This window comes from Mytilus galloprovincialis, chromosome 2 (genome assembly GCF_965363235.1).
Source record: "Mytilus galloprovincialis chromosome 2, xbMytGall1.hap1.1, whole genome shotgun sequence".
NCBI lineage: Eukaryota > Metazoa > Mollusca > Bivalvia > Mytilida > Mytilidae > Mytilus > Mytilus galloprovincialis.
In genome coordinates this window covers 93,997,525-94,012,827 of record NC_134839.1, presented here as the reverse complement: position 1 = coordinate 94,012,827, position 15,303 = coordinate 93,997,525, and the positions used below count along the sequence as shown (strand labels likewise).

The 15,303-nt window shown below is 33.0% G+C and overlaps 1 protein-coding gene across 1 annotated transcript in view; it reads right to left on the bottom strand.

Moving 5' to 3' along the window:
- Positions 1–15,303, bottom strand: part of LOC143064921 (DNA mismatch repair protein Mlh1-like) — a 144,203-nt gene that overhangs the window by 32,713 nt on the left and 96,187 nt on the right. The window contains exons 9-11 of the mRNA XM_076238134.1: positions 14,272–14,384; positions 9,139–9,232; positions 5,724–5,877 (exon numbers count right to left, since the gene is read on the bottom strand). Coding sequence (XP_076094249.1) covers positions 5,724–5,877; positions 9,139–9,232; positions 14,272–14,384 — 361 coding nt within the window. The remainder of the gene's footprint in view (positions 1–5,723; positions 5,878–9,138; positions 9,233–14,271; positions 14,385–15,303) is intronic.

Below are 15,303 nucleotides of genomic sequence, written 5' to 3'. Positions count from 1 at the left end.
ATACAACTCGTCTAAACATCAAACCAACAATGTTAGATCTGTAAATTTGCTTTTGCAAATTTTATATATATAATAATACATGAAAACTGTTGTTTCTTATTTGTGTTTGTAACTATGTATACTGTATTGTTATTATATTTGTAAAATAATAATATTATAATGATATTATATTATGCTCCTTGTTAGCCCATTTTATGGAAATAAAGCTTCTTCTTCTTCAAATCCAGGATGCTCGCATAAGGCAGATTAACTGCCTAAAAATCCCACCTGCTCTTTCTCAAAATGTTTTTTGCAGTGTAGTGTACTACTAGTGGGACAAATATCAAAATTATAGAAACTTCTACCAGCTCTAACTCAAAATATTGACAATTCTGTGTTAAGGGGGTGTGAAATTCAGTTTGACAGCTTCAGACATAATAAAATGTGACCTTTTTTAACTGGACCAAATCACTACTTAGCATAAAGATTCATCATCCAAATTTTTTTAACATGTAATTTCATTCCCCTACTTAATATTTAATGCATTAAATATCAAGAAATAAATTGGGAAAGTGTATGAAACAAGTGAAACTGGGAGCTACTGCTCACTGATGATACCCCCGCCGCAAGTGGATAATATTAATAGTGTAAAAATATGCAAGTGTTCGGTAAACAGGAAGTTGTCGAGTGATGAATCTGAAAACGCATCACACGGTATAGCTGACTTATAAAAATCCTGAAACCAAATTTCAGAAATCCTTGTATTGTAGTTCCTGAGAAAAATGTGACGAAAATTTTTAACTTGGTTATCATGTGTAAAATCATACAAGTGTTCGGTAAACAGGAAGTAGTCGAGTGATGAATCTGAAAACACATCACACGGTATAGCTGACTTATATAAATCCTGAAACCAAATTTCAGAAATCCTTGTATTGTAGTTCCTGAGAAAAATGTGACGAAAATTTTCAACTTGGCTATCATGTGTAAAATCATACAAGTGTTTGGTAAACAGGAAGTTGTCGAGTGATGAATCTGAAAACGCATCACACGGTATAGCTGACTTATATAAATCCTGAAACCAAATTTCAGAAATCCTTGTATTGTAGTTCCTGAGAAAAATGTGACGAAAATTTTCAACTTGGCTATCATGTGTAAAATCAGACAAGTGTTCGGTAAACAGGAAGTTGTCAAGTGATGAATCTGAAAACGCATCACACGGTGTGGCTGACATATATAAATGTTGATACCAAATTACAGAAAGGGTGGATGTGTAGTTCCTGAGAAAAATGTGACGAAAGTTTCATGGGACGGACTGACTGACGGACTGATGGACGGACTGATGGACGGACGGACTGACAGACAGAGGTAAAACAGTATACCCCCCCTTTTTTAAAGCGGGGGTATAATAATAAACATGAGGCTCTCAAGAGCCTGAATCGCTAACTTGTATTTCAAAGGAGAAGATTTTTAAATGTTAGCAAACTTGATGAACAAAGTGTGTAAAATTGTCTTTAAAAGACAATAACTCCTTAAGGGGTCAATTGACAATTTTGGTCAAATTGACTTAATTGAAGATCTTACTTTGCTGAACATTATTGCTGTTTACAGTTTATTTCTATCTATAATTATATTCAAGATAATAAACAAAAACAGCAAAATTTCCTTAAAATTATCAATTCAGGGGCAGCAACCCAACAACAGGTTGTCTGATTCATCTGAAAATTTCAGGGCAGATAGATCTTGACCTGATAAACAATATTACCCAACGTCAGATTTGCTCTAAATGCTTTGGTTTTTGAGTTATAAGCCAAAAACTGCATTTGACCCCTATGTTCTATTTTTAGCAATGGCGACCATGTTTGTTGATAGATCATAACTTCAGATACAATTTACAAACTAGATACCCTAAGGAACATTCAGTTAAAGTTTGGAAGTATTTGGCCCAGTAGTTTCAGAGGAGAAGATTTTTGTAAAAGATTACTAAGATTTACAAAAATGGTTAAAAATTGACTATAAAGGGCAATAACTCCTAAAGGGGTCAACTGACCATTTCCGTCATGTTGACTTATTTGTAAATCTTACTTTGCTAAACATTATTGCTGTTTACAGTTTATCTCTATCTATAATAATATTCAAGATAATAACCAAAAACAGCAAACTTTCTTTAAAATTACCAATTCAGGGGCAGTAACCCAACAACAGGTTGTCTGATTCATCTGAAAATTTCAGGGAAGATAGATCTTGACCTGATAAACAATTTTACCCCATGTCAGATTTGCTCTAAATGCTTTGGTTTTTGAGTTATAAGCCAAAAACTGCATTTGACCCCTATGTTCTATTTTTAGCAATGGTGACCATGTTTGTTGATAGATCAAAACTTCGGATACAATTTATAAATTAGATACCCTAAGGAACATTCAGTTAAAGTTTGAAAGTATTTGGCCCAGTAGTTTCAGAAGAGAAGATTCTTGAAATAGTTTACGACGACAGACGACGACAGACGACAGACCACGGACGACGACGGACGCCAAGTGATGGCATAAGCTCACTTGTCCCTTCGGGACAGGTGAGCTAAAAAGCTTCATCAGCAACATTTTATATTGGCAAATTTCCAATGAAGTTATTTACATAAAGTTATTGGCAAATAAAAATAGAAAATGACATCATAGTCATGTCTGGCAAATTTCCAAAATATATAATCAACTACTATTCTATACAAAGAAAGATAACTCCAATTGAAAATTAATTGCTATTGCACAATATTGTGCAATTAGATATTTCTTGCTATTGTGCAATACTGTGCAATTGAAAATTTCTTGCTATTGCACAATACTTGATATGGAATCCTGATTTGGACCAACTTGAAAACTGGGCCCATAATCAAAAATCAAAGTACATGTTTAGATAAAGCATATCAAATAAGCCCAAGAATTTAATTTTTGTTAAAATCAAACTTAGTTTAATTTTGGACCCTTTGGACCTTAATGTAGACCAATTTGAAAACTGGACCAAAAATTAAGAATCTACATACACAGTTAGATTTGGCATATCAAAGAACCCATTTATTCAATTTTTGATGAAATCAAACAAAGTTTAATTTTAGACCCCCATTTGGACCAACTTGAAAACTAGGCCAATAATTAAAAATCTAAGTACATTTTTAAATTCAGCATATCAAAGAACCCCAAGGATTCAATTTTTGTTAAAATCAAACTAAGTTTAATTTTGCACCCTTTGGACCTAAATGTAGACCAATTTGAAAACGGGACCAAAAATTAAGAATCTACATACATAGTTAGATTCGGCATATCAAAGAACCCCAATTATTCAATTTTTGATGAAATCACACAAAGTTCAATTTTGGACCCTTTGGGCCCTTATTCCTAAACTGTTGGGACCAAAACTCCCAAAATCAAACCCAACCTTCCTTTTATGGTCATAAACCTTGTGTTTAAATTTCATAGATTTCTATTTACTTATACTAAAGTTATGGTGCAAAAACCAAAAATAATGCTTATTTGGGCCCCTTTTTGGCCCCTAATTCATAAACTGTTGTTACCTCAAGGCTCAACTCCAAAAATCAATCCCAACCTTCCTTTTGTGGTCATAAACCTTGTGTTTAAATTTCATTGATTTCTATTTACTTATACTAAAGTTATTGTGCGAAAACCAAGAATAATGCTTATTTGGGCCCTTTTTTGGCCCTTAATTCCTAAACTGTTGGAACCAAAACTCCCAAAATCAATCCCAACCGTCCTTTTGTGGTCATAAACCTTGTGTCAAAATTTCATAGATTTCTATTCACTTAAACTAAAGTTATAGTGCGAAAACCAAGAAAATGCTTATTTGGGCCCTTTTTGGCCCCTAATTCCTAAAATGTTGGGACCAAAACTCCCAAAATCAATCCCAACCTTCCTTTTGTGGTCATAAACCTTGTGTTAAAATTTCATTGATTTCTATTCACTTTTATTAAAGTTAGAGTGCGAAAACTAAAAGTATTCGGACGACGACGACGACGCAAACGTGATAGCAATATACGACCAAAAAATAAAAATTTTTGCGGTCGTATAAAAAACTGTAAAATTTTGTTAAAAATACCAATTTGGTGGCAGCAACCTAACAATGGGTTATTTGATTCGTCTGAAAAATTCATGGCCAATAGATCTTGACCAATTGAACAATTTTACCCCTAGTCAGATTTGCTCTTAAAGCTTTAGTTTTTGAGATATAAGCCAAAATTGCATTTGACCCCTATTTCATATTTTTAGCCATGGTGGCCATGTGTGTTGATGGATCAAAACTTCGGATAAAATTTATAAATTAGATACCCCAAGGAACATTTAGTTAAAGTTTGAAGGTATTTGGCCCAACAGTTTCAGAGGAGAAGATTTTTAAATAGTTTAAGACGACAGACAATGACAGACAACGACAGACAACAAGGGATGGTATTATATAAGTTATATGGTTCACTACTGACCCCCTACAGATCCATAGAGGGTTAGTAAAATCCATAGGGGGTGAGGCCGGAGGCCGAATCCCCTATCGATTTTATTCACCCTCTATAGACGTAGGGGGTCAGAAGTTAACCATATAAAGAATTTATCGCACGCTGGACCTTTTCTGCTGCGTTTTATTGAAAAATAAACAATGAAACACAACAACATTAATAGATGACATCACTATTAACGCGACATGAACCCCTATGAAATTTATTAACCCCCTACGGTCCCATAGGGGGTCACCATGTGACGGCGTTAAACAAATCACATGATAATTTCCCGCAGTGCGATAAGCTCACATGGGGCCCTTTGGGCCATGTTAAGCTAAAAAACGTTATACACTGTTCACACTAGCGACTATATTCGTAGACAACGAAAATCAAAGGACGACAACTGTTTCCTTGGACCACACGATAGAGTCATTGGGTCTTTTACATTGGTTTGCAGATATATGTTCTTAAAGAAGGTCAACCATAAGTGACCTTTTGTGAACTAGAAGTAGCCATTTTTGCATGTCAAAGTTACTAGAACTTTATTTTTTTGGGGGAATCAGTGTGAAGGCAAAATGAAACAGAAAGTGAAATTTTGTAAACTGGAAGTTCCTAATCATCTACTTTATTTTTAGAAAAAGTCTATATAAACCTTTCATTTTTGGAATCCATGTGAATAGGCTTTAATCTGACACCAGAATTGACATTTTAAAACAAAAGCTTATATCTCTCCATCAAATATATGCTTTTGGAGTGGAAAGACCTTTAATTGTTCAGAGGGTTTTTATTTTTGTTTTGTTTTTTGTCTTTGGCATTTAATTAAATGTTAATGTATAAACTAGCAAGATCCAATAATTCTCATTCACTTATCTATTAGTAAAAAACATTTAAGTTTCAAGATTTTAACAAATTGGTTACTATTTCAGATTTATATAGTGCTGCTTTCATTATTTATATGTTTATAGCATGGTGAAATGTAATCTCAATAATTCCAAATATTAAGTCTTTTATATCTATCTTAAATTTATATGATTAGGAAGTGTGTGCATGGCTTCATATATAAAAGTGTAATGTAGATAATTTCCTTTCTGTTAAAGCCACCACATTTGGTACTTGTTCCAAGTCAGGCTAACTGGGTCACATGTTCGTCTTTGTTTGTTTTAATTGTATGTCTCCTTCTTTTAAGAAGTTGGGTGTTGTTGTGTGTCTGTTGTACTTCCTAATATATATATATGGAAATTTTCTTCTTATTTACCTGTGTGTAGTATGTCCTTGACTGGTTTGATCCCAATAATTTTGTTTCTATAACTTCTTGTATATTTTCTATGATAGCATCTTCATGCAGAAAATGAACCTCATGCTTAGTTGGATGGACATTCACATCAACATTCTGAGGGGCAATCTCTAGACTGAAAGACAAACAATTCAAAATGCATTCTATCTGTTAAATCAAATATATTTTGTTTAAGTTTTTATACTTATTTTAATAGCAATTAGCTGTTAACATGCAGATATCATGTTTCACCATTTTTTACCTTATTAATCTATAATAACAGCTGCTGAATCCAGAAAAAGAATGTTTAAGTCTAGCAGTCACAGCTTTCTTCTAAGACAAGAAATAACTAGAGTTTAATAAGAGCCTGTATCATAAATCTGTCATTATTGACTATATATATTACAACAATCATATATCAGCTCATGAAGCCTGGGTGTACACCACTGTATAAACAATTTCATCTTATTTGCAGCCTTTACAGTAAAAAAATGAAATAAACCCATTTTGTGAAACATCAAGAATTCATATAAGCCCAACTTGTCTGCCCTGTGGATGTTTATCATAACGTACTACAGTTCTAAGGACATTTATCATATAGCTTTTAAAAGAACAGTTTTGTAAACATTCATTATATAGCACTGCTGAAAAAAACATTCTGTGGACATTCATTATGTAGAACAGCTGAAAGAACAGTTCTGGTTTGATTTGATTTTTGGTGTTTTAATTCCACTTTTAAGCACCGCATTTAGGCTTTTTTGTGGCGGCCAGTTTTTATTGATGGAGGAAGCCAGAGTGCCTAGGGAAAACCATGACCTTTGTTGGACAAACTGACAATTCTAGTCAATTAAGATTGGAGCCCAGTGCACCCGCATGAGCAGGGTTCAAACTAACAACCTCAGTGTTGACTGGCTAGTGCCTACAGTAGTAACTACTTAGACCACTCTGCCACCAAGACCCCAAGAACAGTTCTGATGAAATTTATCATATAGCACAGCTGACAGAACAGTTTTGAGGACATTTGTCATAGAGCTCTGCTGAAAGAACAGTTCCGTGGACATTCAACATACAGCACAGCTGAAAGAACAGTTCTGTGGACATTCAACTTACAGCATTGCTGGAACAACAATTCTGTGGACATTTATCAAATAGTACTGCTGAAAGAATAGTTCTGATAACATTTATCATATATTACTGCTAAAAGAACAGTTCTGTGGACATTTATCATATAGTACTGCTGAAAGAACAGTTCTATTGACATTTATCATATATTATTAGTGCCAAAAGAACAGTTCTGAGGACATTTATCATATAGCACAGCTGAAAGAACAGTTCAGAGGACATTTGTCATAGAGCTCTGCTGAAAGAGCAATTATTACATTTGTCATAAAGCATTGCTGAAAGAACAGTTCTGTGAACATTTATGATATAGTACTGCTGGAAGAAATGTTCTGTAAACAATTATCATACAGCACTGCTGACAGAACAGTTCTGTGAACATTTATCATATAGCACAGCTGAAAGAACAGTTCAGAGGACATTTGTCAGAGCACTGCTGAAAGAACAATTATTACATTTGTCATAAAGCATTGCTGAAAGAACAGTTCTGTGAACATTTATGATATAGTACTGCTGGAAGAAATGTTCTGTAAACAATTATCATACAGCACTGCTGACAGAACAGTTCTGTGAACATTTATCATATAGCACAGCTGAAAGAACAGTTTTGAGAACATTTGTCAAAAATCTCTGCTGAAAGAACAGTTCTGTGGACATTCAACATACAGCATTGTTGGAAGAACAATTCTGTAGACATTTATCAAATAGTACTGATGAAAGAATAGTTCTGATAACATTTATCATACATTACTGTGGGCATTCATTATGTAGAACAGCTGAAAGAACAGTTCTGGTTTGATTTGATTTTTGGTGTTTTAATTCCACTTTTAAGCACCGTATTTAGGCTTTTCTGTGGCGGCCAGTTTTCATTGGTGGAGGAAGTCAGAGTGCAAGGGGAAAACCATGACCTTTGTTGGACAAACTGACAATTCTAGTCAATTAAGATTAATCTGATTGGAGTCCAGTGCACCCACATGAGCAGGGTTCAAATTCACAACCCCAGTGTTGACTGGCTAGTGCCTACAGTAGTAACTACTTAGACCACTCTGCCACCAAGACCCCAAGAACAGTTCTGATGAAATTTATCATATAGCACAGCTGACAGAACAGTTTTGAGGACATTTGTCATAGAGCTCTGCTGAAAGAACAGTTCCATGGAAATTCAACATACAGCACAGCTGAAAGAACAGTTCTGTGGACATTCAACTTACAGCATTGCTGGAACAACAGTTCTGTGGACATTTATCAAATAGTACAGCTGAAAGAATAGTTCTGATAACATTTATCATATATTACTGCTAAAAGAACAGTTCTTTGGACATTTATCATATAGTACTGCTGAAAGAACAGTTCAGAGGACATTTGTCATAGAGCACTGCTGAAAGAACAATTCTGTGGACATTTGTCATAAAGCACTGCTGAAAGAACAGTTCTGTGAACATTTATCTTATATTACTGCCAAAAGAACAGATCTGTGGAAATCAGTAATATAGCATTGCTGAAAGAACAGTTTGGACATTATCATACAGTACTGCTGAAACAAGAAAGACTATATTTTATTATAGTTTTTTCCTGATTTTCATCTCCTATTTCTCTTTACTTTCCATTGAGTTTATATGTTATTTACATATCAAAACTACTGAAATGCAGACAAGGTCAAACTGACAATAGGAAAGATGATTTATAACACAAGTTTGAACTGGTTGACAGACAGGATTGTAATTCTAAATGTGTCAAAACTAGATGCAATATTAATATAAAATACAGATTAAAAGTAGTCGCACATAGGCAAGTATTCTTCTTATGGCAGTACATTTGAACTATAGTTGCAAACATCTAGGTAGTGTGGTCTCTGGTGATTTTTTGTCTCATTCACAATCATATCACATCTCCTTATTTTCATATTATACATTGATACTGCAGTTTCCTTCGTCTTCCTTACCTATAAATACTGCTGAAACAGAAATGCTTCAAGGTTGCACAAATGTAAATACAGCTACTTCTCAAAACACGCCTCTTTTTGGGAGATATACAATATTCATAGATAATTTGATTTGTTGACATACTGGTTTCCAGATATGATCTCTATATTTCATCTCATAGAGACAGAACTTTGGACTTTTACCAGTAAGAAAACATACTATGAATTTTGAACTAGGCAAAAAATAGAGGTATGGGTTGTACACAATTTTAGTATAAGTTTAAACTCTAACAAGTTCAGATTTTGTTTAATTATAGATCTTGTTTTTTATTTATCAATTAAAATTAGCTGTAATACCTGAGATAAAGAAATGGATGCATGTTTTTGGGAAGATAGGCTTGGTATATATTATCTATTGCTTTCTTTAGTGATCCTGAATCAACAAGTCGATCTGAAAAAGAAAAAAAAAAAAACAGAATTAAAATTTATTCTGCCTCTTAGACCCCGTTCACACTAGGACATTCAGATTGATTTAAACTAGATCAGTTCACTTTTGATCTGTTTTAGGGCTAATGTGAACACTTTGAATCGATCTTCAAGCAAACTAAAGTGAAACAATAAAAGAGATAGTTTAGTTTGAATTGATCTAAAGTAAACCGATCTAACTTTAAATGTGAACGCAAAGATCAGTTTAATCTAGTACAATTGAATAGAAAATAATAAATGTGCATGTATAACGACAAAACTACATGTGTAATGACATAATATCCCTATATATATAAATATCGTTGGTTTGTTGTTTAACCAATATCCTATCTGTTTAATAACAGATCTTTGTGTAAAAGCATTATATATAAACCAAGTAAAAAAAAACCAGAAGAAAATTGTCTTCGCTGTACCATGAATTTGTGTGTTTTTCTTTTCTTCTGTTATTTTTTTCCCTCCTTTTCCTGAACTGTAGCATTTCTTTGTGTTGTTATTCCTTGCTGCAGTTTTTTGTTTCAAAATTAATGAAAACTACAAGAACAGCCATATCAAAATTTGAACTTTTGATTCAAGAGAAACGATAACTTCATTCATATTTAAAGTGTGTGTGTTCCACCATATAAATTTTATAAATTATTTCTATTTATACACAATGTTTGCAGTTTTATGGGTAATTAGGTCAGATCGATTGCATCTTTAATTTTAGTGAGAACACAGTGGTTCAGATTAGATCAATAGAGATCGTTATGATTAAAGATAATGTGAACGCTTACTGGTTTTATTCGATTCAAATTAGATCGATTAAAAATAATGCTAGTGTGAACATGGTCTTAATTTTGACCTCATGATTTTTTGTGTTTCCTTGTTTCTTATAACGTGACGCTGTACTTTTAAATATCCAGTCATTATGTTATTGTTCTATTATATGTCATTATGTTATTGTTCTATTATATGTCATAATGTTATTTTCTATTATAAATTTTATAATACTTTGAACGACAAACGACAAAATTATTCAAACGCGTAGTAGTATTAACCATATATGGATTCTTAAAATTCTTAAGAACTGCAGGATAATTTTTAATCTCTGTCTGTTTCTGAAAAATATTTTCTAACATAACTTTTGATTTTATAACCCTGCATACCACCATTCCCCATGTGAAATTATAATTGTTTTGAATAGACATTGAATGACAAATTATTTTTTTTCGTGACGTTTGCATTTTCTGACACCCAACATGCAAACCAAGGAATGTGTTTATTAATTTGATAGATGTTTTTTGTGTTTTTTGTATATGTTTGTTTGTCTTCAGATTGTAACACAGTGATGACTCCTATAACCAAATTTTGACTATTTTACATCTGTTTTGTTCACGTATCGTTGTAAAAAAAAACGGAATTTTATGCGACTGTCATAAAAGTGAGAGGTTTAGCGCTATAAAACCAGGTTCAATTGACCATTTTCTACATTTGAAAATGACTGTACCAAGTCAGGAATATGACAGTTGTTGTCCATTCGTTTCATGTGTTTGAGCTTTTGATTTTGCCATTTGATTAGGGACTTTCCGTTTTGAATTTTCCTTAGAGTTCAGTATTTTTTTTATTTTACTTTTTTCTCAATAAGGGAAATAATCTCTAATAATATAAAGTAAGAAAGCGCTATTGTATGCTGGTTCCCTGAGGTGTTTACTGAAGTAAGTTAAGTAATTGCTTTTGCATCCCATTTCTTCCTTATTACAATAAAATGTCAGAAGAAATCCTGGAGTGTTGGGTCAAGAATTACAAATATGTCATTAGTGTGACCTCAAAAATGTTTAGTGGTACAAAATATCAATTAAACACATAAATGTCTTTAATTTTGTTGAGGAAAAAGAAAATTTACTAGAAAACAAATTAGTCACCATTTTTTTCCCCAGTTCAAATTAAAAAAAAGAGACTCCCACCTACATTTTATAACTTGTATACCAAAATAAACTCTGTGATGTCAAATGGACAAAAATTACGTTTATTGTTTAGGACATAAAGCTGTCATTCTCATGTCAACAACACAGTGTGAGATGTGGAAATAATATTAAACATCACTGAACACCTATAATTAGACCAATTATGACGTCAAACAAGAAAAACATTCATGATGGCCTTTTGTACTTAGTATATTTTTATAACTTTATCAAGATACAGTAATTTATCATAATTTGTTGTTCCATTATTATTTTACACTGTGTAGTGCACTACATATGGTCCGAGTACACAGTTATTTCGTAGTGCATTTCTTTTAGACAATAAATGAAAATAAAAAAAATCCCACCTGCGCTTTCTCCATAATATTTTTATAGTGTGTTGTACTACTTTTGGGACAAATTATATCAAAATTATAGAAAACTTCATCAGCTCTAACTCAAAATATGGACAATTTTATGTGAAGGGGGTCTTGAAATCTTTTGACAGCTTCCGAAAAGCTAATTTTTGACCTTTTTCAACTGGACCAAATCACTACTTTACATTATAATTCATGAATCAAATTTTTTTACAGTGTAGTTTTATCCCCCTTCTTGCTTGCTACTTGAGGCATAAAACATCAATAAATAAATTTGGAAGGGGTATAAAAAAAAAAATGACAAGTAACACACTGTCCACACTAGGGACTATATTCATGAACAACGAAAATCAAGGGACGATAACTGTGTACTCGGACCATATATAGACTCAAATTTTATAATATCTTCACTGAATTGATTCACAAAATCAAAATAAAACAAAGTCAAAATTATTGGAATTTACATAAATAGATTCTTTAATAAAATACATGTATCACCAGACCAGAACATGTGGTCCACACTTAAATAACCTTAGCTATATAGGGCTGTTAAAGAGCAGAGATAACTAAGCCTACTAAACTATTACCCACACTTAAATAACCTTAGCTATATAGGGCTGTTCAAGAACAGAGATAACTAAGCCTACTAAACTGTTACCCACACTTAAATAACCTTAGCTATATAGGTCTGTTCAAGAGCAGAGATAACTAAGCCTACTAAACTATTACCCACACTTAAATAACCTTAGCTATATAGGGCTGTTCAAGAGATAACTGAGCCTACTAAACTATTACACACACTTAAATTACCTTAGCTATATAGGGCTGTTCAAGAACAGAGATAACTAAGCCTACTAAACTGTTACCCACACTTAAATAACCTTAGCTATATAGGTCTGTTCAAGAGCAGAGATAACTAAGCCTACTAAACTATTACCCACACTTAAATAACCTTAGCTATATAGGGCTGTTCAAGAGATAACTAAGCCTACTAAACTTTTACCCACACTTAAATAACCTTAGCTATATAGGGATGTTCAAGAGATAACTAAGCCTACTAAACTATTACCCACACTTAAATAACCTTAGCTATATAGGGCTGTTCAAGAGATTACTAAGCCTACTAAACTATTACCCACACTTAAATAACCTTAGCTATATAGGACTGTTCAAGAGCAGAGATAACTAAGCCTACTAAACTATTACCCACACTTAAATAACCTGAGCTATATAGGGCTGTTCAAGAGCAGAGATAACTAAGCCTACTAAACTATTACCCACACTTAAATAACCTGAGCTATATAGGACTGTTTAAGAGATAACTAAGCCTACTAAACTATTACCCACACTTAAATAACCTGAGCTATATAGGGCTGTTCAAGAACAGAGATAACTAAGCCTACTAAACTATTACCCACACTTAAATAACCTGAGCTATATAGGGCTGTTCAAGAGCAGAGATAACTAAGCCTACTAAACTTTTACCCACACTTAAATAACCTTAGCTATATAGGACTGTTCAAGAGATAACTAAGCCTACTAAACTATTACCCACACTTAAAACATGAGCTATATAGGGCTGTTCAAGAACAGAGATAACTAAGCCTACTAAACTATTACTAACACTTAAAACCTGAGCTATATAGGGCTGTTCAAGAACAGAGATAACTAAGTCTACTAAACTAATACCCACACTTAAATAACCTTAGCTATATAGGGCTGTTCAAGAGCAGAGATAACTAAGCCTACTAAACTATTACCCACACTTAAATAACCTTAGCTATATAGGGCTTTTCAAGAACAGAGATAACTAAGCCTTCTAAACTATTACCCACACTTAAATAACCTTAGATATATAGGGCTGTTCAAGAGCAGAGATAACTAAGTCTACTAAACTATTACCCACACTTAAATAACCTTAGCTATATAGGGCTGTTCAAGAGATAACTAAGCCTTCTAAACTAATACCCACACTTAAATAACCTTAGCTATATAGGGCTGTTCAAGAGATAACTAAGCCTTCTAAACTATTACCCACACTTAAATAACCTTAGCTATATAGGACTGTTCAAGAGCAGAGATAACTAAGTCTACTAAACTAATACCCGCACTTAAATAACCTTAGCTATATAGGGCTGTTCAAGAGCAGAGATAACTAAGCCTACTAAACTATTACCCACACTTAAATAACCTTAGCTATATAGGGCTTTTCAAGAACAGAGATAACTAAGCCTTCTTAACTATTACCCACACTTAAATAACCTTAGCTATATAGGGCTGTTCAAGAGATAACTAAGCCTTCTAAACTATTACCCACACTTAAATAACCTTAGCTATATAGGGCTTTTCAAGAACAGAGATAACTAAGCCTTCTTAACTATTACCCACACTTAAATAACCTTAGATATATAGGGCTGTTCAAGAGCAGAGATAACTAAGTCTACTAAACTATTACCCACACTTAAATAAATTTAGCTATATAGGGCTGTTCAAGAGATAACTAAGCCTTCTAAACTATTACCCACACTTAAATAACCTTAGCTATATAGGGCTGTTCAAGAGATAACTAAGCCTTCTAAACTATTACCCACACTTAAATAACCTTAGCTATAATACATAATATTTAGAAGTGTTGGCATTCATAATAATATGTCATCCACCTTTATAAAGGTGTAGAAAGTACTTACGATTAATGAATAATAAAAATGTGCATTTCTTCATTGAATAATTAGCATTAGTAATATATCCATTTAATTTAAATGACATCTGCTGGTTTTCATGGCTTATATTCAGAAGTTCCCTAAAACAGAAAATATTGCATGCTGATAATTATTTCTAGAAATAAAATTTTATACATTAGCAAACAAGAGTTTTCCTTCTATAAACCATTTGAATACTGGTAAAATAAAAACTATTCCAAATAAAGTTAATGCACTGCTCTGCAATTCAGTTGTGGTTTTGAACCTCAGTCACTATAGCAACTAATTTGAAAATTAAGATACAATTACAAAATAATGCATATGAATCTTTGAGAGACATATGCAAGGATAAATAAAGGCAACAGTAGTATATATACCACTGTTCGAAACTCATAAATTGACTGAGAAAAAAACAAATCTGGGTTACAAACTAAAACTGAGGGAAACGCATCAAATATAAGAGGAGAACAACGACACAACAGAAACAAAACAGTAAAATGTAACACACACAGAAACGAACTATAATATAACAATGGCCATTTTCCTGACTTGGTACAGGACATTTTAAGAAAAAAATTCTTAAAATGGTGGGTTGAACCTTGTTTTGTGGAATGCCAAACCTCCCGCTTTTATGGCAATGTTAAATATAACATTAAAATGACAACATTACATGACAGGACTACAAAACATATAAATGGGAGAACATAAAGGACACAGAAACACACAAATAATAGCTAACAAAAGGTACCAGGTTTAAAATTTAATACGCCTGACGTGCGTTTTGTCCACACAAGACTAACCAGTGATGCTTAGATGAAAGAAGTTTGAAAGCCAAAACAAGTACAAAGTTGAAGAGTATTGAGGACCAAAAGTTCCAAAAAGCTGTGCCCAATACGGCTAGGGTTTTTGCCAGGGACAAGAACATCCTTATTATTTAGAATAATTCATACTTTTGCAAACAGTAAATTTTATAAAATGACTCTATAAAAGATATAACACATATCATGAATTAAATTAAAA